A 26,310-nucleotide genomic window follows, 5' to 3' on the forward strand; every position below is an offset into this window, starting at 1 on the left:
CTTCCAGGACAGGAGGAAGGCGGCACCAAAGGGAATGGGCTACTTTAAGGAAAGCCCCGCCCTCCTACATGACGCCACAGAAGGCCCTTCCGCGATTGGCTACTGCCAGAGGGTTGCTAGGCGCGGAGGGGCGGCGGGCCCTGGCCGCCCGGAGCGCGGAGCCCCGGGAGCTGGGAGCGAAGCCCGGGATTGCTGCGCTGCTGGAAGATGGCGAGCGGCTGGGGCGCGCGGCAACTCTGGCGGCCAGGGCGCCTCCCGCCGCCGCCGCTGCCCCTGCCGCTGCCGCTGCTGCTGCTGCTGCTGCTGCGGAGCCCAGCCCAGGCAGCGCACATCAAGAAGGCGGAGGCGACGACTACGACGACGAGTGCGGGTTTCGAGGCGAGCGAGGGCCGGTTCGATCGCTACTACCACGAAGAGGAGCTGGGCTCGGCTCTGAGGGAGGCGGTGGCCGCGGGGCCCCCGGGCCTGGCCCGCCTTTTCAGCATCGGCAGCTCGGTGGAGGGCCGGCCGCTGTGGGTGCTGCGCCTCACGGCCGGCCTGGGGCCGCCACCCCCTGACGGCGACGCCGGGCCCGATGCGGCCGGGCCGCTGGTGCCCGGCCGGCCGCAGGTGAAGCTGGTGGGCAACATGCACGGCGACGAGACTGTGTCGCGCCAGGTGCTGATCTACCTGGCGCGCGAGCTGGCGGCTGGCTACCGCCGCGGAGACCCGCGCGTCGTCCGCTTGCTCAACACCACCGACGTGTACGTGCTGCCCAGCCTCAATCCCGATGGGTTTGAGCACGCCCGCGAGGGGGACTGCGGCTTCGGCGACGGCGGACCTCCCGGGGCCAGCGGCCGCGACAACAGCCGCGGCCGCGACCTCAACCGCAGCTTCCCGGACCAGTTCAGCACAGGTGAACCCCCGGCGCTGGACGACGTGCCCGAGGTGCGCGCCCTGATCGACTGGATCCGCAGGAACAAGTGAGTGACCTCCTCCCTCCCCCCCACAGTCCACGCGAGTCTCCGGGGCAGAGGCAGGGCCCTGCGCTTGGTAGGCGTTCCAACAGTACTTGCTGGCCTAAGGGACAGGAGTAATTAGGGTGGAGGGCGACATCCCCTAACGGGGACAAGGCAGCTTAGAGGACAGGCCGCTTAGCCTCCTGTTCCTCTAATTGTCCCAGACGCTCTGCCTAGAGGCTATGTTCACCGGATGCGAAGAAGAGAGCAGTTTGGCTCGAGGGAAGACTCCTTTTTGGTCCCTTTTTTCACAGGACCATAGAACATGAGGGATGGAAGAGACCTTAAGGATAACCTAGGTCAGCTAACTCATTTTATAGATAAGCTGTCAATATTGCCATGATCTTATTACTATAGGCACTGTGCTAAGCCCTTTCAGTGGCCACAGCCTGATGACAGACACCATTAATATCCCTGTTTTCCAAATGGGGAAATCGAGGGTCAGATTGGTTAAATAATTTACATAGTACAGAGCATAGCAGGGACTTAGATTCAAGCAGGTTGTGAGTGCTCTTAGCAGCCATAGAGAAAAGACTGTATGATAAACGACACTCCCAGGGTCTTCCTCCTGGTTATTTGACAGAAGCTAGTACTCTTCCAGTCTTGACTACTTCTGACTCAGCTAAGGAGCATATGGAGATGGCTGGAGAACTTGCATAGATCTGGAATCTTCATCTGTGATCGGCTTCATTTTAAACTCTCTGAAGGGTTTCTGATGTCATTTGTGCACTTTATTGTTACCCTTAATACACACCTTGAGTGTTATTAAGCATTATGTGGGATTTAAAAATTAAAAGCTGATGACCTCAAGAAATTGGTATATAACAAGAGAATATTATAAAGACATATGGGGTGTGTTTATGTACCCAGTAAAACTGTATAGGAATTGTTCCTACTGCAAAATGTGTGAGGGCTGTAATAATATGGATCATCTCTATGGAAGAGGTAGAACTTGAGCTGAGACTTGAGAGATGGGTAGGGTTTTCAGCAAAACGGAGGCAAGGAATAAAGGATGGGGAACTTACTCCAGAAAGAATAATGTGTGAAGTAAACATACGCTTCTTCCCTTTTTCAAGAATCAGCTTTGCCAGCATATCTCCATTTTTTTTGGGGGGGGGGGTCTTTTTATCTTGATTTGAAGAATATTTTGGAATGACAGATAAGATAAAAGTAATAATGAGCAAAGAAGTTTCTCTGTAGGAGTTGGACTTACCTCTTCTACAGGATTTCAGTATATGTAGCACTTAGAAAGTTTGTGGGCATGGTGACAATTCTAGATTCTTTTTATCTTCCACCTTTTATTTTGCTCCTCCTTTTGAGATCCCTTGCAGATATTTAATTTCACATATGCTTTCAGGAAATTTTTTTTTTTTTTTTAAAGATAACCATGTTATAACCTCTGAACATTTGCATAAGAAGTATGACTTTAATATACATCTTTTCTCTTTTAATCCTCACCCAAAGACATGTTTTCCATTGATTTGAGAGAGAGAAATAGAAATAGATTGCCTCCTGCATTTGCCGGGACTGGGGATGGAACCTGCAACCTGAGTATGTGCCCTGATCAGGAATTGAACATGAGACCCTTTGGTGCACAGGACCATGTTCCACCCAACTGAGCCACCTCAGCAAGGGCCATCACAGCTTAAGTGACATGTTTAAAATGCCCTATCACACTTTGCAAGGATATAAATTCTGTGACTAGATTCTTCAATTCAATGTTAGTTCTGCTGTAACCAAAATGAAAATGAGCTTTATCTTGGTGTCACCTTGAAGCTATACAGAATGCTTTACACTTTAAAATTTGGAATTCATAATCTGGTTAATTCTTTCATATCCCCAGTATTTAATTATTATAAGTTATGATCTGGGCCAGTTAGTTCTATGATAGGAGCTTATGAGGATTTTAAAAGCTCACCTGTCTCAGTTGGTATTACATAGAAAGTCATTTTGTTCTGTGACTATGGACTACCCTAATCATACCCAGCCCTTCTTCAAACATGTAACCCTAAATAGAAGACAAAGTAGGTGACTATATATAGGGTGAGAAGTACATCCATCCATCCTCAGTCTTCAAAAATTAACTCAAAATGCACATTCTTGATGATTAACAAGTAGCAAAGGATACTAATATGTGAATAAAATTAAAAACATAAGCACATACACAATTTGAGACTGATGCCTAACTGTAGAGTCAGCTTTACAGATAGGAAATTTAAAAACCACAAACATTAGTTTGTCTGTGTGGGGAAAATACCTTTTTTAGTGTATTTTGTGAAATAAATCATTTGAACAATTTTTTTGATACCCTATTTACTTAGCTATTAGAAATACATTTTTATTATTTTGAATATGTAAAATTTAAAACTTATTTCCTCCTGCTTAGAAAAGTGAAGTTTATTTTCTTTTTCTCACTTTAAACTTCATCCAGGGAGTGTTTTGTATCTTGATAATTGAGACATGTACTTAGGAAAATATACAAGATTTTAACTCTATTGTTAAAATATTTTACAATTTACTTGACTCCCATATTTTTGTCACACTATATATCTTTCGTAAAAGAATCTGTTTGACTCAGTGGTAGAGCGTTGGCCCCTGGACCAGTGAGTTGTGGGTTCAGTTCCGTCCAAGGGCATGGTTGTGGTTAATCCTTGGCCCTAGTAGGGGTCATGTGGGAGGCAACCAGTCTATGTGTCCCTCTCACTTCGATATTTGTCTCTCTCTTCCTTTCGCTCCCTTTCTCTCCCTCTCTCTCCTTCCCACTCTATCTGAAGATAAATAGAAAAATATCCTCGGTTGAGGATTAAAAATAAATAAATAAACAAAGATATCTTCTTAGGTTCTAATAGATTACCATATACATTTTTTTATTATTGGTATCTTTGTGAAAAACATTATTATATTGTTGGGGGTGGCTGCAGATTACTTTTGAAGGATTGTATTTATATCTACTATTTCCTCAATCTTTAGAATTTAGTTTATCAGACATCAAGTTCTCTTAATTTTAAAAAGTTATTTATGAGGTTATCTGTAGAGCATAATAGAGTTGACTTAGAGATTTACATTTTAGTATCTATAGACTCTTGTTTATAATATTTATAATATATTTAGCAGCTACTTTAAATCTTATGCATGGAATGATATGATGCTGAAGTGGAAACCATAAAATACCTTTCAAATAAAATTAGAATGATATGCAAAGTTGGTTTGACAAAGAGTAGCATTGGTACTTTTAAAACTGTGTAAATAGAGTAAGGAAAATCTAGTAATTGAATTTTATCACTTTAGTACATTGCAAGTATTTCATTGTTCTAAAAGTACCGTATCTGGTTAAGCCATTTAAATAATATTTCTAAGAAGTCTTGCAAGAATTGTTGAACAAAGTAAAAAACGGCATTTAATAGAGAATCTTGGAATTTCACATTTTAATTGAAAACACGTTATTAAAGTAGCATGTTTCAGTTATTTAGAATATTTAGTTATTCATCTTATTTCACTAGAATATGAATGCCTTGAGGGCATTTTTATATTTGTTTCTTCACCCACCAAGGTATTCCCTAGTATGTAGACTGTTTGGCACAGAGTTGACACTCAAGAAAATGTATTGCTGAATAGATTGCCTGCACTGGGTCCCTTCTTGTAACTTTCTCAAAGTCATTGGGGGAAAAGTATTTAAATTATTTTGGCATGCAAACTAGAAAGTAAATTGTTAATACCTTAAACTATGGGGGAGGGATGGTAAGGTAGAGTTAGAATGTTAGAATAGGTAATTAGTTTTTGTTTCTGTATCATTGTGTCACCCAATGTCTGGCAGTGGTACTGGAGAGTAGAATGATAGTCTGTAAGGCAGTGATTCCCTAAGCAAGATGCTGGATCTCTCCAAAGAAGGAACGCTTGTTGAGCAGGTGCTATAAAGCAGTTGTTTTGCTGGAAATGTTTCATGTGTATTATTTTATTTAATTCTCGTAACAAGCATAGGAAGTAGGTAGCATTAATCCTCATTTTACAGAGGAGAGAGAAACAGGGATTCAATGAATGTAGAAGCAGTAACTTCTTCTGATCATATTTTTAGTGAGACAGGTCTGGGAGACCGAATGTTCTTACACATATTTGGCTGGCTCCATAGGGTGCTATTGCTGCTATACCAAATGGCATTCTCCTGTGGTGTCTGGGAAAGTGCTAATTATAATTATATTAGTTTTTAATTAGTCTCTTTTAATAGTCTATTTTAGCATTTAATCACTGTCTTTAATGGCTAAATTCTTTCTACTGACGTACAGCTTCTGTGTAATATTCATTGTTTGATCTTCTCTTGGACATACCATAGGTTTCCTTTTCTTTCAAGCATACAGAAATAAATGTTATTAATCAATCCCCCTTTAGCATTTCTGTAGGTCAGTTCATTTCAACCACAAAAAGACCAGAAGCAAGAAAATTCAGTTTTAAGTACAAAGAGAAAAGTGTTTGATCTCTACTCATAGTGATGGGTTAAACTGTTACATGAGTGAGAGATGTATAAATAGGACTTCAGCCTGTTTTTGCCTTTAGTGTTCACTATAAAAGAAATATTTCTGTATCTATAAATTTGACTATATTGTAAATGGATTCACTTAAAAGTAGAAACATAACAAAGTAAAAATGTTTCTTTTATAGGAGAAGTCTTGTCTCCCTGTCAGTTTATTTTCTAATCAGGAACCTTGGGCCTAGAAAGAGCTGCTTTTACAGTGATGCAATGGAGGACTAGTCTTTTATGTGCTGTATTGTTTTTCTCTGAAAGCAGCTCAGTGTATCAGGTTCCTTCCCCCAGCCCCCATACTCCCGGTTTTCTCAACTGTGGCTTTTCTCTCAGAAATGTGAATTTATTATATTGTGAACCTGGAGGGAAGAAAAACACATCCTGTTTCAAATTAGACTCCCTATCTTAAAAAAGCATGGAAGTTATTCACCTAACTAATGCATTCAACAAATATTTATACAAGCCACACTTTCTACAAAATTAACACATTATGAAATACAAATTTTAGGTTGAACTATATAAAGTTGTCATTTTTGTAGGTCAAAAAATAACTGAATATTGGCAAATTCATATTGTTTGAACTAACACATGAATTTAGAATTCCCTGTAAAAGATGTCTCCTGAAAACATTCATTTTATACTGTGTTATCCAGCTACTTTTTTAATGATGGGAAAAAAATTTAAAGTTATTTGAGGTTAATTTAAATTATAAAAACTGCTTAAAATTTGTTAAATTAATAATGCTTTCTTTCCATTTTTTGTTGTTGTTGATCTACTTATAAAGGCTGATAGAGTTGTCTTCTAAGTGTCAAGAGAGATACTGAGTTTAGATGTAAAATATATTTTTTTAACTCTTCACCTGAGGATATGCTTATTGATTTTAGAGAACAGGTGTGTAGGGGGGGAGACATTGATGTGAGTGAGAACATCGATTGGTTGCCTTCTATACATGTGTGGACCAGACTGGGGATCAAACCTACAACATAGGTATGTGCCCTGACCAGGGATAGAACCCACAGCTTTTTGGTATACAAGGTGACACTCCAACTAACTGAGCTACACAGGCCAAGGCTGAAAGATGTAAACAAGTTAAATACATAGTGTTTTCTATGTCCTTTTTTTTAGTAATAAGTGATTTGGTTGTATTTTCAAAGGTTCGTGCTTTCTGGAAATCTGCATGGTGGCTCAGTGGTAGCAAGCTATCCTTTTGATGATTCTCCAGAACATAAGGCCACTGGAATCTATAGCAAAACCTCAGATGATGAAGTATTTAAATACTTGGCAAAAGCCTATGCTTCAAACCACCCCATCATGAAAACTGGGGCGCCTCATTGTCCCGGTGATGAAGATGAGACTTTCAAAGATGGGATCACGAATGGTGCACATTGGTATGATGTAGAAGGTATGTAAGACACTGAATTTGCTATATTTTTTCCATTGCTAATTTAACTTCCTTAAGTATACTCTGAGTAGAAAAGAGGAAACTGAAGAATTCTAATTTTCTAAAATCTTTTTTTATTTTGAAATTTTCAAACCCACAGTAAAATGGAAAGGAAACTGCATGCACATCTATATATCCTTCATTTAAATTCATTAACTGTTATCTTACCCCAGAAGTTCCAGCTTGCCCTCTCCCTCCCTCCCCCACCCCTCATTCTCTTTTGTCAAACCTTCCAAAAGTAGTTGCAGATTTCATGACACTGTATCTGTAAGCACCTCAGCATGTATTTCCTAAGTATAGGGACATTCTCTTGTACAACTATGTACTATTACTATAACTGAGAAATCAACAATAATTCAATACTATCATCACACATGGTGTCTGTCTGTAACTCAAATTTTCTCTTTTATCCCCAAAATATTCTTTATAGCTCCTTTTCCTGCAGACCACATCCAGTCAGGGTTCAAAACCTGCACTTGACTTTTGTGTTTTGTTTTGTTTTAGTTTCTCCAGTCTAGAACAATCATATCAACACTCTCTCTCTCTCTTTTTTTTTTTTTTAATTCTCACCCGAGGATATTTTTTTCATTTATTTTCAGACAGAGTGGGAGGGAGGGAGGGAGAGATAGTGAAACAGCGATGTGAGAGAGACACATCGATTGGTTGCCTCCCGCACAACCCTGACCAGGGCTGGGGACTGAACTGCAACCGAGGTACGTGCCCTTGACAGGAATAGAACCCAGGACTCTCTGGTCCACGGGCTGATGCTCTAACCACTGAGAAAACTGGCCAGGGATTAATATGTTTTTATTGATATTTTAGAGAGAGAGGAGAGAAAGATAGAAACATCCATATGAGAGAGAAACATCAATTGGCTGCCTCCTGCATCTCCCTACTGGGGATCAAGGGCACAACTTGAGCATGTGCCCTTGACCAGGAATTGAACCAGAACCTCTCAGTCCATGGGACTATGCTCAATCCACTGAGCCACACTGGCCAGGCCATTTTTACCATTTTTTAAATGTAGACTTAAGTGGCATTAATTTATTCACAATGTTGTACAACTGTATCACCACTGTCTATAAAACCTTTTCATCACCCCAGTCAGAAACTTTATAACCATTAAGCATTAAGTCTCTATTTCCTTCTCCTCCCCAGCCCCTGGTAATTTTTAAAAAATTGTTTAATTTACAGTTGACATACAATATTTATTAGTTTCAGGTGTACAATATAGTGATTAGACATTTATGTACTGGTAACTTCTAATCTTTCTGTCTCTATAAATTTGCCTATTGTAGATATTTCATATAACTGGAATCATATCATATTTGTCCTGCCTCTGGCTTATTTCACTTAGCATAATGTTTTCAAGGTTCATCTATTTTGTAGCATGTATCAGAACTTCATTCCTATTTACAACTGATAAATATTCCATTGTATGTATATGTGTACTATGTTTCCTTTATCCATTCATCTGTCCATGAAGTGGGATTGTCTTCATCTTTGGCTATTATGAATAATGCTGCTATGAAAGTTGGTGTGCAAATATCTGTTTGAGTCCTTGTTTTTAAATATTTTGGGTATATACTCAGGAGTTGAATTGCTGGATCATGCGGTAATTCTATGTTTAGCTTTTAAGGAACCATCAAACTGTTTACCACGTTGGCTACACCATTTTATATTTCCACCAGCAATGTACAAGGCTTCCAATTTCTCATGGGAATGCTATATTTAACAGAATTGTTAAAGTAAGCTTGAATCGTTTACCTTTTCTTTTAAATGTTATAAAAACAGCTATTGTTGATTTTAAACTTTTGGTATCCTCTGAATAATAACTTTTTTGTTTTTATACACAAGCTTAGACTGTTTAACTAAGAATAACCAGAAAGAACATGTCAACCCATGGAAAAGGTCATCAGTGTTAACGTTTTTCTTCTAAAACTTTGCCTGTGATTAAATGCCCTGGGGTCTTCCTTTTGTTTTTATTGGCAATTAGTCATATTATAAAGTATCTTATGACGTTTCTCTTAATGTGCCTTTACTTAAACTTTTAAATTACTTTTTGACTTTTTATGTCAAGCCATGTGTACTCAGATTGGGCCCTATGTATGAGGACTTTATACTTCCTAGAGTTTTCCAATTTCCCTATAGTTTCTACCAATGTTTCTTATATGGGGTGGGGCAAAAGTAGGCTCACAGTTGTTTGTATGGAAAATAATACAATAGTAAATAATAATATGAGAATAAACTCTGTGTTTTGTGTACCCACAACTGTAAACCTACCTTTGCCTGATCCTGTGTATAACAAGCATCCACAAAGAGATCTGAAATATTTAGAAATAAAACTTTCTGCTGATAACAACTAGAGGTGATTTGAAAACAATTTAAATTTTTTATAGATAAGGGACATACTTTAATTATATTTCAATCTTCAGCAAATATATTTAGTGAAACCTGACTTCATGAACTAGTAGTTCTGTGGTATAGTTAAGGTGCTCCATTATTTGAGATATTATTTAAAATAATGGGTTTAAAATTATTTAAAATTATTTATTTTTCCTTTTTGGAGAAAGTTGTAAAAGGTTAGGAAGTAATTTCTAATTAACAATTGATTATGGGAGATAAATCTATGCTATACTATTTAAAAAATAGTGTCTTGCCCTGGCCAGTTTGGCTTAGCGGTTAGAGTGTCGGCCCGTGGACCAGAGAGTCCTGGGTTCAGTTCCCGCTAAGGGCATGTACCTCGGTTGCAGTTTGACCCCGGCCCCAGTTGGGGTCGTGTGGGTGGCCACCAGTTGATGTCTCTCTCTCTCTCTCTCTTCCCCTCCCACTCTATCTGAAGATAAATGCAAAAATGTCCTTGGGTGAGGATAAAAAAAATTAAAAATAGTGTCTTCACAGTAAGATTATTTGGTTTAACCAGCAAACAGATTTTTCTCATTCTTCAGACATCTGAAGAAACTAAATTTTGATGCTACTATTGTTATTGTTTTTATGAACATCAACTTTTCTCCTTTTTTAGCTGATTTGTCAGACATATTTTATGTTATATTATTTCTACAATAGCTAGCTTTTATCTCTTCCCATCTAGCAATATCGAGCTATTTCAGTATTTCTAACGGAGCAAATTCATTATTTGTCTTGTGTGAGATTGCCTAAGTAAGATGTTGTAAGGTGTTATGAAACCTTGTGACTAGGCATATATTCAGACCCAGATGTCTTGGAGCAATTTTACTGATGCTTTATGTGATGTATTTAGAAATTCTAGCTCAAAGAAATATTTCAGAGCTAAAAGTGAATATATTGATCTAGTCTAGCCCTGTTGCATTATAGGAAGTCAAAGCCTGAGAAAAGAAATATTTTGTGAGTAACTTGTGCAATATTCACTTAGCAACTATTAACTAAATACCTGCCATGTTCCATGTATTAGGTGATGAGGACACAGGGGAGCAAAGCAAACAATTCCTGCTCTCAAAGATCAGACCACGTTATTAGCGGTGTGGATGTGAGGTGATCTGGCCCCACCATCTTCACCTCCATTGCGGGTTTGACAGCATATCTAGCTGCTAATGTGGGTCAGCCTTGCTTCTCTCAACATGTCTCTCAAACCTGCAGGATCCATATAGGGAATGATTATCCTAATAAGGCCTGTGAATAGTTGTGTTATTGTGAGAGCCTAAGCTGAACTTATTCATGAAGCAGGCTTTCTTCTATTTTTTTTTTTTAACCACAGTGTACTGATTTATATGCCTTTTGTCTACCACTCTTTAATATTATTTTCCTTCATGGAAGACATTAAAAAAATCATCTGATGGTTTAGTATATTCATTCCAAAGTAAATTTAATGAAACTGAATTATAGTTTAAGTCAACTTTTAAGAATTGCCCTGTTTAAACTTATAACATTTTAAAAAGGTCAAGTAATCCCACTTTGTTTTCCTGAAGATAGGACTCTGGAAGGCAGTGTAGTATAGTGGCTAAGAGCAGGCTTTGGAATCCTGCTGCCTTCAGTTTGAATCCCAACTCTGCCATTGACCAGCTCTGTGTGTGTGTGTGTGTGTGTGTGTGTGTGTGTTCCCTTTGGCTAGGAGAGAAGTGAAAATTGGAGGTCATACTTGATATAATAGTTACAAGTACTCAACGGGCAAGTTGGGAAATAGAATCTGGAACTCAAGATGGAGGTCAAGATGATAGAGAGATTTAGGAGTTATGAGAGATGTGGAAAGCATATGACAGTGTACATGATTTTGAAAATTGAATTGATATTGTTTACTTACATAATTTAATTGCTTAGAGCCAGAAATTTACACACACACACACACACACACACACACACACAGAGTTAGGTGCTGTATAACTATGTCTAGGTCAATGACAGACTACATATGTGACGATGATTCAATAAGATTATAATGGAGCTGAAATAGCAATGTTATAGCCATTGTAACATCGTAGTGTCGTAGTGCATTACTCCCATGTTTGTGGTGATGCTGGTGTAAACAAACCTACTGCACTGCCAGTAGTATAAAAGTAGCACATACATTAATTTACAGTACATAATACTTGATAAGGATAAACAACTATGTTACTGGCTTATTTACTTACTATACTATTCAGTCAAACCTTGATTTTCGAATGTCTCCCATCTTGAACAATTAGGTTTTTGACCAAGTTGTTCACAAGGGAAAAAAATGTCTCAGATGTCAGACAGAATTGGTTTTCAACCCAACAACCCTTTCATGCTGACACCTGTATGATCAGTCACGTGCCTCTCAGGCAACAAAGGAGAGAATTATGTATGAGTCAGTTTACCTCTAAACCTTGCATTGTTAACATCTCAGGAAATTGTGCTGTGAATATTTACTGAAAAATATCACCCTGACAAAGAAGTAGCAAACCATGAGATGAACTTGTTCGGTGACAGCACAGTGTTTCACATCAGGCAAGTGTTAAAAACGTAGGCAAAACCAAACATCATTGGATAGATTTTTAGTGAGATAGAGACCCAGTGAGCCTGAAGCAAGTTCTAGTGGAGCGGAGAGAGAAAAGATCAAAAGAACCCCATAAGAATAGCTATCTGACCTTTATATGGAAGAAGACTCCCCTTCCAAACAGTATTATCCCTGCATCCCTACATCCCTCCAACCCTCTTCTCCATGTTCAGTCATCAATAATAGCTCTCAACATTAAAGGTAAGTTCTAATGAGTATGCAGATTTTCTTTCTTTTCTTTCTTTTTTTTTTTTTTTTTTTTTTTAGTACATGCCCCTAGTGGGAACCGAACCCAGGACTCTCTGGTCCCCAGGCCAATGCTCCAACTGCTGAGCCAAACCAGCCCAGGCAATTTTCATTTTTTTACTGTACATTTCATTTCCTTTTTGTCAATTTTCATTTACATTTTATGTCCTTCTTGTTAGATTAAACAGTACATTAGACATGTACTGTATACAAGAAAGGTTAAAACGGAATCATTTGGGGGTCTGGAATGGATTAATTCAATTTACTTTATTTCTAATGAGAAAAAAAATGATTCGGTTTTCAACAAATCACTTCTCGAAGAATCTTCAGGAACATATTAAGTTCGAGCAACCAAGGTCCACTGTACTTTTTATCTTTATTTTAGAGTATACTCTTTCTACTTATAAAAAAAAATGTTTACTGTAGGACAGAATGCCCTGTTACACTGGCAGCAGCCTCACGCCTGGTGTTTACCAAGTCTCTTGATTGCATCATTTTCTCTTGTGCTTGATTTAATCTTGTGCTGTTTTGTATAGTAACATGCTTTATAGGTTTTTAGCTTAAGAGCAATAGGCAGTACCATGTTGCCTAGGTGTGTAGTAGGTTAGACCATCTTGGTCTGTGTAAGTGCACCCTGTGATGTTTGCACAACAAAGTCACCTAACAATGCATCTCTCAGAATGTATACACATCATTAAGCAGCACATGACTGTATATCTATCTATTGAGACTATATATATATATATATATATATACACATACATATACATACACACATACATTTACACACACATACATTTACACACACACACAGATGGGACAGATGGGTGATTTTTCATCTCCAAAGTGAATGTACTTCTGGCATTTTATACTGGGATGTTTTCTTTAAAGAAAAGCTGTGGTAGCCCTGGCCGGTTTGGCTCAGTGGTTAGAACATCGGCCTGCTGTCCAGAGAGACCCGGGTTCAGTTCCCACTAAGGGCATGTACCTCAGTTGCAGTTTGTCCCTGGTCCTGGTTGGTTGTGCAAGTGGCAGCCACTTGATGTGTCCCTTTCATGTCAATGTCTCTCTCTCTCTCTCTCTCTCTTTCCCTCCCACACTATCTGAACAAAAAAATGGAAAAAAAATATCATCGGGTGAGGATAAAAAAAAAACAAAAAACTGTGGTACATATATACAATGGAGTACTATGCAGCTGTAAGAAAGAAAGATCTCTTATCCTTTGAAAGGGACCTGGAAAGTATTATCCTAAGCGAAACAAGCCAAACAGAGAAAGACCAGTATCATATGATCTCACTTATTTGTGGAATATAATGAACATAACAGTCTGAGGAATGGGGTAGTCCCAGAGACGTGGAAATGGGGTACAGACTGACAATTCCCATAAGAGGGGGTGGTGGAGGAGAGATAAACCACAGAACTTATATGCATGTATGCATGGACAACGGACATGGACAACAAAGCTGGGGACAGGGAGGGGAGGGTGGGGGAGGAGGGAATCTGGGGGGAAAAGGAGAAACACCTGTAACAAAAATAAATTAATTAATTATAAAAAAAATGCTGATCTGCCCTGGCCAGTTTGGCTCAGCGGTTAGAGCGTCGGCCTGCGGTCTGGAGAGACCCAGGTTCAGTTCCCGCTAAGGGCACGTACTTCGGTTGCAGTTTGTCCCCGGCCCTGGTTGGTCGTGCGGGTGGCAGCCACTCGATGTGTCCCTTCACGTCGATGTTTCTGTCTGTCTCTCCCTCTCTCTCCCTCCCACTCTATCTGTACAAAAAATGGAAAAATATCCTCGGGTGAGGATAAAAAAAAAAAAAATGCTGATCTGAGAGAGAGAGAGAGAGAGAGAGAATGAATGCATGCTGATAGTTCATCCCTGGCTGGTGTGGCTCAGTTGGGCATCATCCCATACAACAAAAGGTTGCTGGTTCTATTCCCAGTCAGGGCACATGCCCGGATTTGGGGCTCTATCCACAGTGTGTGGCATGCAGGAGTCAGCCGATCAGTGTTTTGCTCTTACATTGATGTTTCTCTCTCTCCCTCTCTCTTCTTCTCTCTCTAGAAATCAATAAAAATATATTTTTTAAAAGAATGCTGATAGTTCAGACATTCCCAGCCTGTTCATGTTTTAAGGATACTGTTGATAAATATGCATTAATAAAGTGCATTTGGTCATATCTGATCTTATACATTAAGGAGCTGATTGGATCTCAGTCTTCCTTTTTCTCTCTTTTACTCTGAGTGCCACCTAATTTAAAAGGAAACAGCCCTGGCCGGTTTGGCTCAGTGGTTGGAGCATCGGCCTGCGGACCAGAGAGTCCCGGTTTGAGTTCCCGCTAGGGGCATGTACCAATAAATAAATAAATAAATAAAATAAAAGGAAAAAAATAGTAAAACAATACTCAAACAGAATATTTGCTTCTATGTGAGTCATGAGTTTGCTTTAGTAAACGGAAATGTAGCCTAATATAAAATGTGACTTCTAGGAGCAGTGCAGTTGTATATATGGTAATGTGTGGAAGTAAAAAACTATATGAATGATTGAGAACCAAACACTAAACAGTATTTTAGAATTTTGCTTCTAAATCTTCATATCTGATGTCTAAAAATAGTTGTGCTTTTTTCTCTTCTTCTATTTAACTCAGGTGGTAGAGAATTGGAAAGTATTTTTAAAGGAAAGGTCAGTTCAGAGAGCTGTGTGTGATAGAATGTTGACTTAGATAAAACTGCAAACAGATGCAGGACTGGGTAATTTAGTTTAACTTTGTAGAATCATATCACTAGCAAATATATATTTAGTGGGAGTGGTAAAGGAAGTATATTTTCATAAAATAAGTTTCTCAGAATACAAAGACCAAGTTCAGTTAGGAGTTGGTCAAAATGAAATGGAATTTAAAGATCAAGAATATAGGGACTTTTTTATTTTCAAGGGCAGTCTCTGTTTTTTCCATTCATTTGACCCAGATGTTACATTTAAAATATTTTATGAACATCATGCTAATTAGTTTTTTAAAATATCTTGAGTGCAAAATCATCACTTAATAACTCACTTATTATCTATAAATAAGTTGTTATAAAACCTAAAGTTGTAAGGACTTCTAACTATCCTTTAAAATAGTTTTCTTTTTTTTTCTGTACAGATAGAGCGGGAGGGAGAGAGAGGAAGGGAGAGAGAGAGAGAAACATCGACGTGAAGGGACACATCGAGTGGCTGCCACCCGCACGACCAACCAGGGCCGGGGACAAACTGCAACCGAAGTACGTGCCCTTAGCAAGAACCGAACCCAGGTCTCTCCGGACCACAGGCCGACGCTCTAACCGCTGAGCCAAACTGGCCAGGGCTAAAATAGTTTTCTTTAAAAAATAACAATAAACTTCAGATTTGAATAGAGTGGAAATTGCCTATCTAATATTTCTACACTCTAAAATGCTTCTCCTAATAAAAAAAAAGACAAACAGCCTGGCCGGTGTGGCTGCTCAGTGTCTGAGCGTCAACCCATGTACCAAGAAGTCGCTGGTTCAATTCCCAGTCAGGGCACATGCTCAGGTTGTGGGCCCAATTTCCAGTGCGGGGCATGCAGGAGGTGGCCAATTGATGTTCTTTCATTGGTGTTTCTATTCTCCCCCTCTCCCTTCCTCTCTAAAATCAACAAAGAAAAAAATTTATTAAAAAACAAACAAACATTGCAGTGTTTTTCTCCGAAAGAGTTATAGGAGTCTTATGTGATATAGTTTGATACATTATAGTTGGCCTACTTAGGCAGGTTAACGAAAAACTTTCTGTGTTTATCTTAACATTGAAACATTGATTATATTTTTTCAATTGGCTTTCTGCTTGAAAAATTTGAGTGAATCATTAGTGTTCCGCCTTTGAATGAATAATTGAATGTATTTAAGCACCCCTTCCCCCAAAGCTAGATCTCTGTAGTGACAACAGTAATAGGGACTGGTTCCATGTTAAAGAGGAATTGGGTATCCTAAAGCATATGAAGACTATTAATTGTGAGACAAATGGATTGAAGCAGTTTAATGGGTGTGAGTAGCTCCTTTGATCAGAAGAGTTTGTTACCGATAACAATTAGAATTGATCACAATTTGTTACAATACTAGACAGATTTCTAGTGGTTATCTTTTAGTCTTGTTCTTTGACACTGATAAAAGAATAAAAACATTGTAGGTTTCATAGTACATTGCATTTATTTTTTTTCTGAGCATAGAAAACCCTGGATTGGTAGGAAGGTTTAAAAGCAAAATTTTACCTTTACCAACTCCTCTTGTGAATATAGGAAATAGTCTAACTCACTGGTTTTCTTTTTTTAATCCTCACTCAAGTACATGCTTTTATTGATTTTGAGAGAGAGAGAGAGAGAGAGAGAGAGAGAGAGAGAGAGAGGAAAGGAATGGAGAGAGAGAGAAAGAAAGACTGATGTAAGAGTGAAACATCTGACTGGGAATTGAACCTGAGACCTTTCAGTGTACGGACGACTCTAACCAACTGAGCCACGCTGGCTAGGCCTAAATCAGTGGTTTTCAAAGTGCGGTATCTATGGGGAAGAGGAAGAGACCAGTTAATTTGGATAATGTTAAGGAAATAAATGAGCAGATCTTTCATACCTACTCTTTCCTAAAATTGGTCTGCCTGAGAAAAATAATTGCTGAAGAGGTTGAATCTCCTATTCTCTTCTCCCACTTTCAGGGCACCGAAACAGAAGGGACAATTTAGTGATTACTTTAATAGTGTCATAAATTTCTCACGCAAAGATATGTTTTGAGCCCTGGCTGATGTAACTCAGTGGTTAGAGCGTCAGCCAGAGCACCAAAGGTCAAGAGCACGTCCCTGGGTTGCAGGTTTGATCCCTGCCCCTTTGGGGCATGTGCAGGAGGCAATCACATAGATTGGTTGAATCTGTGTCTCTTTCACATTGACGTTTCTTTTTCTCCCCCCACCCTTTCTGAAAATCAATGGAAAAATATCCTCAGGTGAAGAATAACAAACAAAAAAAGATATTTTCAGTAATTATTACATGTATGTTTATTACTTATCAAAATTTATAATAAGATTATGCCTTTATGATAAATTGTATATCAGTAGTTATTGTAATAATTCAATCTAGAAGACAAACATTTAATATTTAGGGCACTAAGGTCATTGGAAAGTAAGAAAAATTTAAAAACACACACATACATTTAATATATTACAGTATTTTAGGATGATCAATGAGAGACTTTCACACATACAAGTACATCACATTCAAATAATCTAGAGGAAGTGGAATGGAAATAAAAGTTCAAAGAGAAAAAGGGAAGATGTAAAATTTCTGCCATTTGAGTGTGTTCATGCAAGTTTTAAATAGATGATTCTATAGAGTATCAAATCTACAGTACTTTTATTTATTTGGATACATCTAAAACAATAATGTAAGTTTTATTTAAAAATATAAAAATTTACATTATGCAGGAAACATTAAAATTTACATATTTTGTACTATTCAAACTTAAGATGAAAACTTTTGGATACCGACTTAAGAATATATAAAGTATTGCATAATTTTTCAAAGTTATTTTCATATAAATAAATAAAGTTTGAAAGTCATTGATTTAGATAGCCCTCTGAGAGACTAATGGAAAATAGAGGCTTGCTTATTTATGATTACTAATAAGTAAAATAAATAACAGATTATACTTTTTAGTAAAGTGCCTATTGCTTTGAGGTATGCCTATAATGAATATTTCACCTCCAAAATTGAAATTTTTCTTTGACTGGATAAAGATGTTGTTCTGAAATCTGACATTTTATCCTTTAGTCTGTTGAACCACATGATTAACTGAATCTGGCAGTAGCTACAGCTGTCATTAACGTCAGGCCTATCTACAGATTGGTGGTAGTTTCAGTGAACTCTAGCTTTGAATAGTAGGTTTTCTGTTAAGGAAAAATATCAAGACAAAAAATCTGAACCAGCTACTTAGTTAAGATTACTTTTTATACAGTCTTTGACATTTAGTATTGAAAAGATAAATGTTAAATTTAACACAGATGGCAAATAATGCCTGTTTGTGGCATCTCAGTTAATATCCCCATTTGTTTGCGGTTTCTTAGATGCTTTTTTAAAAATAATTTTTAAACTAAAACTTGAAATTGGTGATAAAGTTTTTTTTATATTCTAAAGTTAGAATAACTTTTTTGTGTCTTGTGAAGTAAAAATTAGTTTGCTATTTTTTAAAAAATATGTTTTTATTGATTTTTTTTTTTTTTTTTTTTTGGTGCATGCCCCTAGCGGGAACCAAACCCAGGACTCTCTGGTCAAAGCTCCAACTGCTGAACCAAACCAGCCAGGGCTTGATTTTTTTTAGAGAGAGAGAGGAAGGGAGAGAGAGAAACATCAGTGTGAGAGAGAAACTTTCATCGGCTGCCTTTTGCATATCCCCTTCTGGTGATCCAGCCTGAAACCTGGGCATGTGCCCTGACCAGGAATCGAAACGGGACCTCAGCCCATGGGACAACACTCAATGCACTGAGCCACAGTTTCTATTCTCCTGACATTGCTGATTCCTATGAGTTTCAAAACAGATAGATTAAGGTAATATAGCACAACTCACTGATTGCCCTCTGGGAATAGCTCATTATTATTAGCTCAAAGGAAATGTGCTTTATTTTTATGAGATTTCATTAAGAGAAAGCTATTTTGTAGATAGCTTTCTGTTATTGCTATGTAATTCCATCATGTTAAAGAATATATTTTATGCCCTGGCCGGTTTGGCTCAGCGGTTAGAGCGTCGGCCTGCGGTACAGAGAGACCCGGGTTCGGTTCCCGCTAAGGGCATGTACCTCGGTTGCAGTTTGTCCCCGGCCCTGGTTGGTCGTGCGGGTGGCAGCCACTCGATGTGTCCCTTCACGTCGATGTTTCTCTCTCACTCTTCCTCTCTCTCCCTCCCACTCTATCTGAACAAAAAATGCAAAAATGTCCTCGGGTGAGGATAAAAAAAAAAAAAAAAAAGAATATATTTTATAAGATTTCAGTTCTTTTAAATTTGTTAAATTTGTTTTATAACCTAGGATATGGTCTATCTTGGTGAATGTTCCATGTGTACTTGAAAAGAATAAATATCATTTAGATTTAGTTAGCTGATGGTATTATTTTTGAATTCTTTATTCTTTGCTGTTTCTCAAACTACTCCTTTTGTTCATTCCTGAGAGTGGAATGTGAAGTCTGCAACCATAATTTTAGATTTGTCCATTTTTCCTTTTAGAACTATCAGTTTTGTTTTATGTACTTGGAAGTTCTGTTGTTAGGTCCCACGTAGGATTGTTATGTCATCTTGGTAAATTGACCCTTTTATCATTAGGTAAATTTTCTCTTTATCTCTGCCACTTTTCCTTGCTCTGAAGTCTACTTTAACTGATATTAATATACTCACTCCTTTTTTTTTTTTACTTGTGTTTGCATGGTATATCTTTTTTCATTCTTTTACTTTTTACTTACTTATACCTTTATATTTAAAGTGAATTTCTTGTAGACAGCAACGGTCCTATTTTTTAATTCTGTTTGGCAACTTCTGTCTTTTAGTTGGTGTAAATGTACCATTTACATTGAATATAATTGTTGGTATTTTTGGATTTAGGTCTACATTTTTATTTTTTGTCCCTCAGTTTTTTATTTCATTGCTTCCTATTTCCTTCCTTCTATTGGATTGCTTGAATGTTTAGTAGTTTGTTTTCGTAATGTTGTGTTTTTATGATATCTCTTTGTAGAGTTTGTTTTGGTGGTTGATCTAGGAATTACAATTTACTTACTTAACTTTTCACAGTTCTACTGAGAATTAATGTTTTATCACTTCAAGGTGAATGTACAGATCTTACCTCTGCTCTTTACCCCTCCCCCCCTTTATGTTATAGTTGTCATATGTGTTATATGTATATACACTGAAAACCGCACCAGACAGTGTTATGGTTTTTGCTTTCACTGTCATAAATATTTTAAAGAATTTAAGAGGAGAAAAACAGTGTATTATATTTACCATTTCTTTTTCTTCTTTTTTTTAAATCCTCCCCTGAGGATATGTTTATTGATTTGAGAGAGAGGAAGGCGAAGAGAGAGAGAGAGAGAAAGAGAGAGAAACATCAATGTGAGAGAGAACGTGCCCTGACCAGGGATTGAACCCTCAGCCTAGGTATGTGCCCTGATGGGGAATCATACCTGCAGCCTATTTTTGTATACAAGTCAATGCTCCAAGCAACTGAGCCACCTGGCCGGGGGCTACCATTTCTTTTTTTTCATTATTGAAGTTCCATGTTTTTCTCTGAAGAACGTTCTTTAGCATTTCTCTTCTGCTGAAGAACGTTCTTTAGCATTTCTTTTAAAACAAGTGGGCTTATGGTGGATTCTTACAGTTTTCCTTCACTGAGACTGTCTTTTTGCTTGTATTCCCTGAAAGATATTTTCACTGGATATAAAACTCTGGGTTCTGGGTTGACGATTCTGATTCTTTCTTAATTTTTTTTTTTTCCTCACCTGAGGACATTTTTCCCTTTTTTTTTTGTTCAGATAGAGTGGAAGGGAGAGAGAGGAAGAGAGAGAGAGAGAGAGAGAGAGAAACATCAACGTGAAAGGGACACATCGAGTGGCTGCCACCTGTACAACTCAACCAGGACTGGGGACAAACTGCAACCGAGGTGCATGCCCTTAGCAGGAACCCAACCTGGGTCTCTTGGGACTGCAGGCTGACACTCTAACTGCTGATCCAAACCGGCCAGGGCTTAAATTTTTTTTTTTTTTTTTTGCATTTATTTTCAGAGAGAGCAGGAGGGAGAAAGGAAGAGAGAGAGAGAGAAACATCAGCGTGAGAAAGACACATCGAGTGGCTGCCACCCACACAACCCCAACCAGGGCAGGGGACAAACTGCAACCAAGGTACATGCCCCTAATGGGAACCAAACCCAGGCCTCTCTGATCTGCGGGATGATGCTTCAATCGCTGAGCCAAACCGGCCAGGGCAAATTTTTTCTTTTTTTAAAACATTTTGTGTCCTGGCAGTTTGAATCAGTGGTTAGAGCGTAGGCCTGTGGACTAGAGTGTCATGGGTTTGATTCTTGGTCAAGGGCATGTACTTCAGTTGTGGTTCAGTCCCTGGCCTTGTTGGGGTCGTGCAGTAGGGAACCAATCAATGTGTCTCTCTTACATTGATGTTTCTCTCTCACCCTTCCTTCCTCCCACTCTGTGGAAAAATCAATGGGAAGATATCCTGGGGTGAGGATTAAAACAAAAAACACCTTGTGTCTTCTGATCTCCGTGGCCTCTGATGAGAAATTCACAGTGATTTAAATTGTAATTTCCCTCTATAAACGTATCATTTTTCTCTACTTTTAAGATTTTTTTTTCCTTTATCTTTACTTTCCAGCAGTTTGATTGTGAAGTATCTAGGCATGAATTTCTTTGAGTTTATCCTGTTTGGGATTTACTGAGCTACTTGAAATGTAAGTTTATATATTCTGTGAAATTTGGGGAGTTTTCAGCCATTATTTCTTCAACTTCTTTTTCACCATGGCACACTTTTTTCTCTCCTTCCAAGACTAATGACAAAAATGTTGACCTTTTGGTATTATCCCTAAAACTGTTTTGTTGTTTTTAAATATTTTTTCCTCTGTTGTTCAGATTGGGTAATTTCTACTTATTTATCTTCAAGTTAACTCATTCATTCCCCTTGTCATTTCGATTCCACTGTTGAATTCATCCAGTAAATTTTAAAATTTTGGTTATTGTCGTCGTGATTGTGGTGGTGGCAGGGGTTGGGTAGATGTGGAAGAGGGTATGAGGGGATAAGTGGTGATGGAAAAAATTTTTTTCATGAAATTTCCATTTTGTTCTTTTTATGTCTTCTGTTTCTTTTATTTCATTTCAAGAATGTTTAATCTTCCTTAGAGTATGGCTATCATAAGTGCTTTAAGGTTAATCTGATAATTCCAACATCTGCGTCATCTTAGGGTTGATTATTTTTCCTTCCAAGTTGTTGACATTTTCCTGGTTCTCTGAATGGCAAATAAGTTTGGATTGTATCCTGGACATTTTGAATCTGTAAGATCTGAGCCTTGTTTAAGTATTATCAAACAGAGTAAATTTTTGTTAGTTTGTCCACACAGTGAATGGCCCAGTTAGGCTTTGAACGTTTTGACTCCCCTTCTGTGGGCTGAGATTCTAAAATCAGTTCAATTTTCAAAGCCTTTGCACTTCCTGTTCAGATCTGTGCTGTGTGGGTACCACCCAGGGACCAGTCTGGAATGTGGGCAGTGGTCTGTACTGTATTTCAGTGCTTTTGGTATGTTGTTTAGAGTCAGACCCACACGTGCATTTCAGGGTTGAGCCCAGGAATTCCTGGAATACTTTATGGGATCCCTTTCTTGAGCCCCTCCTCTCTAATAATCTCACTTATGGTCTGTGGTTTCCAAGGTCTTTCTAAACAGATAATAAACACAGGAAACAGGAATATATATTAAAACCACAGTGAGATACCACTGCACACCCACTAGCATACTTAAAATTAAAAAGGCTGCTCAGTTGCTTGACCATCTTGTTAGGTGAATTGCAGAGCAACTGGACCATTCACACATTGCTGGTGGGATTGTGAAATAGCATAGCCACTTTGTAAAACAGTGTGTGATCTTTGGTACTAGTGACCACTAAATGTAGTTTCCTCTCTTGGAATTAAGTCTTATTTTAAAAAAAACAACAACAAAACTTCTGTTTTTCTCTACCCCCTATCCTGGGAATATATTTGTATGAGTTAATGATCGGAACTGGCTAGTTACAATCCTATTAAAGTTACTCTAAAAAGCTGATTAGATAGCACTATTACTGTAAACATAGTCTTCTTATTGCTCTTAGCTATTATTTCTTAAATTGCTACTGAGGTACAACAATTAAGGGACAGACAAAAGAATACTAGGACTCACGCCTGGTGATTATAGTGTTATAAGTAGTATACTTCACTGCCTCTGACATAATTAAAATGTGAGTTGACCATTTTTGCAATTTAGCAGAGCTATTAAGTTTTACAAATGCAAAAACTTAGGTTAGTTCACACTTGCATTGATCTGAAATGGTTATTTGTATGTGTTCTGTGTTCTGCTTCTTTACTAAGACTCTGAACTCTCCAAGTATGTTTCTTATTTATAAATCTCTATAATCTTAGTTTGTCTCACACACAATGGCCATTGTACTGTGACTGATATAATAAAATTGGAAAAGCTTAATAAATATTATATACAATGAATAGCATGTATATATCCATATGTGTACATACATGTAAGGGTTGGCAAAGATGAATCTAGGTCAACTATAACTAAAAGAGACTAACATCATTTAATGACTAAGTGTGACTGGGTAGGGATATGAAACTCAACATCTCACCAGTTTCCTGTAAGACACCAAGTGAGTGCAAGATACCAGAAGATAAGAGAATGCCAAAAGATGACGGATACCTTGCTTTCCAAGAAAAACAGGTTACCAAGTCTGTGGTGATTATAAACCTGCATATATTCTGGGAAGAGAAAGTCTGTTTGATATTTCCACTTAGATGCTTAATGGGCATCTCATTTAATACATTCAAAACAGAAGTCATAATTTCCCACTACTTTCTTTTTATTTTTAAATTTATTGATTTGAGAGAGGGAGGGAGGGAAGGAGAGAGAGAGAGAAAAAAAAAACTGATTTGTTGTTCCACTTAATTATGCATTCATTGGTTGTTTCTTGTATGTGCTCTGACCAGAGATCGAACCCAAAACCTTAGCGTATTGGGAGGATGCTCTAACCACTTGAGCTACCTGGCCAGGGCTTCCCACTACTTACTTTCATTCCTATTTATCGAAGGACTACTAACTATATGCCAGGTACTGTTCTAGTGTTTGGAATATCCATCAGTGGGCATAACAAATATCTTCGCCCTTGCTTAAAATCTAGTAGGGAAAAACAGGCAGTAAATGATAAACATGGTAGGTGAATTATTAAGTGCTATAGAAAAATACAAAAGTAGAAAAGGGAGAGTGGAATTATGAGTGCTGATGGGATGGACCTTGGATAGTCATGGAAAGAAGTAACTAGAAACTTTAAATGGGGACGTAAGGGTAAGGTTTATTGTCAAGTTGAATTTGGAGCAAAGAGCTGGAGGTAAGGGAGTCAAGTAGGGACATTTGGGAGAAAGCATTCCAGACAAAGGAAAAAGGTAGAGCAAAGACCCAAAGTCAAGACGAACAGCAAGGAGGCCAGTGTGGCTGGTGCTGAGCCAGTAATAGGGAGAGCATGAAAGGATGTTAAAGAGGAAAGGGGAGTGGTGGAGGACAAATCATGTAGGGCTTTTAGTCTGAGTGAAATAGGGGATCATTGTACAGAAGAATAACATCTGATATATTTCAACAGAATTATTCTGGCATCTCCATTGAGAAAAGAATATAGAAGGGCAAGGGTAGGAACAGGAAGACTATTAAAATGTGACAGAAATCTAGCTGGAGAAAGGATGGTGGCTTGTACCAGGGCAGCAGCAGTGGAAGTCAGGAGAAATACAAATCTTTGGATTCTGGATATACTGGCAGGAGCAATTACAAGGATGGAAGTGCCATTAACCACAATGGGGGGACTGCAGGGGGAGCAGGTTTGGGGAAGATGAGGATATGTTAAGTTAGCAATATCCAAGTAGAGATATTGAAGAGTCAATTAGATGTACAAGACTAGAGTCTGGGAAAGAGGTGTAGACTGGAAATAGAAATTTGAGAGTTGTCAGCCTGTAGATAATGTTTAAAGCCATGGGGCTACAGGAAGCACCAAGGGAAGAAGTACTGTAAGAGAGAATGAAGAACCTTAGGCATGCCATATCTTTTCCCTTTGTTCTCCTTCATCTTCTCCCTAGGTTCTCAAGCTAAAATTCTAGAAGTCATCCTTGATTCCTTGTAAACAAGTCCTTTGAATACCCAAATCTATTTGCTTCATCTCCATTACCACCAACCTAGTTCAAGCCACTATTCTCTTCTGATCCATCTCCCTGCTCCCCTTTTTGCACCACCCCAAGTCATTTTCCATCCAGCAGTCAGAGTGATCTTTTAGAAAGGCAATTTATTTTATTTTTTAATCCTCATCCAAGGATATTTTTCTTTTTTCTTTTTCTTTTTCTTTAATTTAAATCTTTATTGTTGAATGTAAAATGTATTACAGATGTTCCACATTTTTTCCCCCATTGACCCCCTCCTCCCCACTCTCGCCCCCCTCCCGCCTTTTCCCACACTATTGTCTGTGTCCCTTGGTTATGCACATAAGTTCTTTGGTTTATTTCTTCCCACCCCAACCCCTTTCCCTTTGAGGTTTGTCAATCTAGCAATGAATCTGTACTTCTTAATCTCTTCACCTTTTTCACCCATTCCCCCAACCCCCCTCCCTACTGACAACCAACAAAATGTTCTCTGTATCTATGAGAATGTTTCTGTTCTACCTGTTCATTTTATTTGTAGATTCCATTGTTGATGGATATGTATTCATTGCCATTTTGTTTGTTCATATATTTTATCTTTTTCTTCAAAAAGACCCTTCAACATTTCATATAATAACGGTTTGGTGGTGATGAACTCCTTTAACTTTTTCTTGTCTGAGAAAGTCTTTATATGGCCATCGATTCTAAATGACAGCTTTGCAGGATAGAGTAATCTTGGTTGTAGGTTCTTGCTTTTCATCACTCTGAATATTTCTTGCCACTCCCTTCTGGCCTGCAAAGCTTCTTTTGAGAAATCAGCTGACAGCCTAATGGGTACTCCCTTGTAGGTAACTAGCTGCCTTTCTCTTGCTGCTTTAAAGATTCTCTCTTTGTCTTGAACCTTTTGCATTTTGATGATGATGTGTCTTGGTGTGGGCCTCTTGGGGTTCATCTTGTTTGGGACTCTGTGTGCTTCCTGGACTTGTATGTCTGTTTCTTTCACCAAGTTAGGGAAGTTTTCTGCCATTATTGTTTCAAACAGGTTTTCGATTTCTTGTTCTCGCTCTTCTCCTTCTGGCACCCCCAAGATGCAAATGTTGGCACGCTTGAAGTTGTCCCAGAGGCTCCTTACACTATCCTCATTTTTTTGGATTCTTTTTTCTTTTTGCTGTT

At 38.4% G+C, this 26,310-nt stretch overlaps 1 protein-coding gene across 1 annotated transcript in view; it reads left to right on the forward strand.

The window, feature by feature from the left end:
- The first annotated feature begins 207 nt into the window (after positions 1-207).
- The window catches only part of CPD (carboxypeptidase D), a 71,534-nt gene continuing 45,431 nt past the window's right edge, over positions 208-26,310 (forward strand). Inside the window, exons 1-2 of the mRNA XM_036270004.1 lie at positions 208-962; positions 6,669-6,916. Of these exons, the coding sequence (XP_036125897.1) occupies positions 208-962; positions 6,669-6,916 (1,003 nt within the window). The remainder of the gene's footprint in view (positions 963-6,668; positions 6,917-26,310) is intronic.

This window comes from Molossus molossus, unplaced genomic scaffold, assembly GCF_014108415.1.
Source record: "Molossus molossus isolate mMolMol1 unplaced genomic scaffold, mMolMol1.p scaffold_m16_p_19, whole genome shotgun sequence".
Taxonomy (NCBI): domain Eukaryota; kingdom Metazoa; phylum Chordata; class Mammalia; order Chiroptera; family Molossidae; genus Molossus; species Molossus molossus.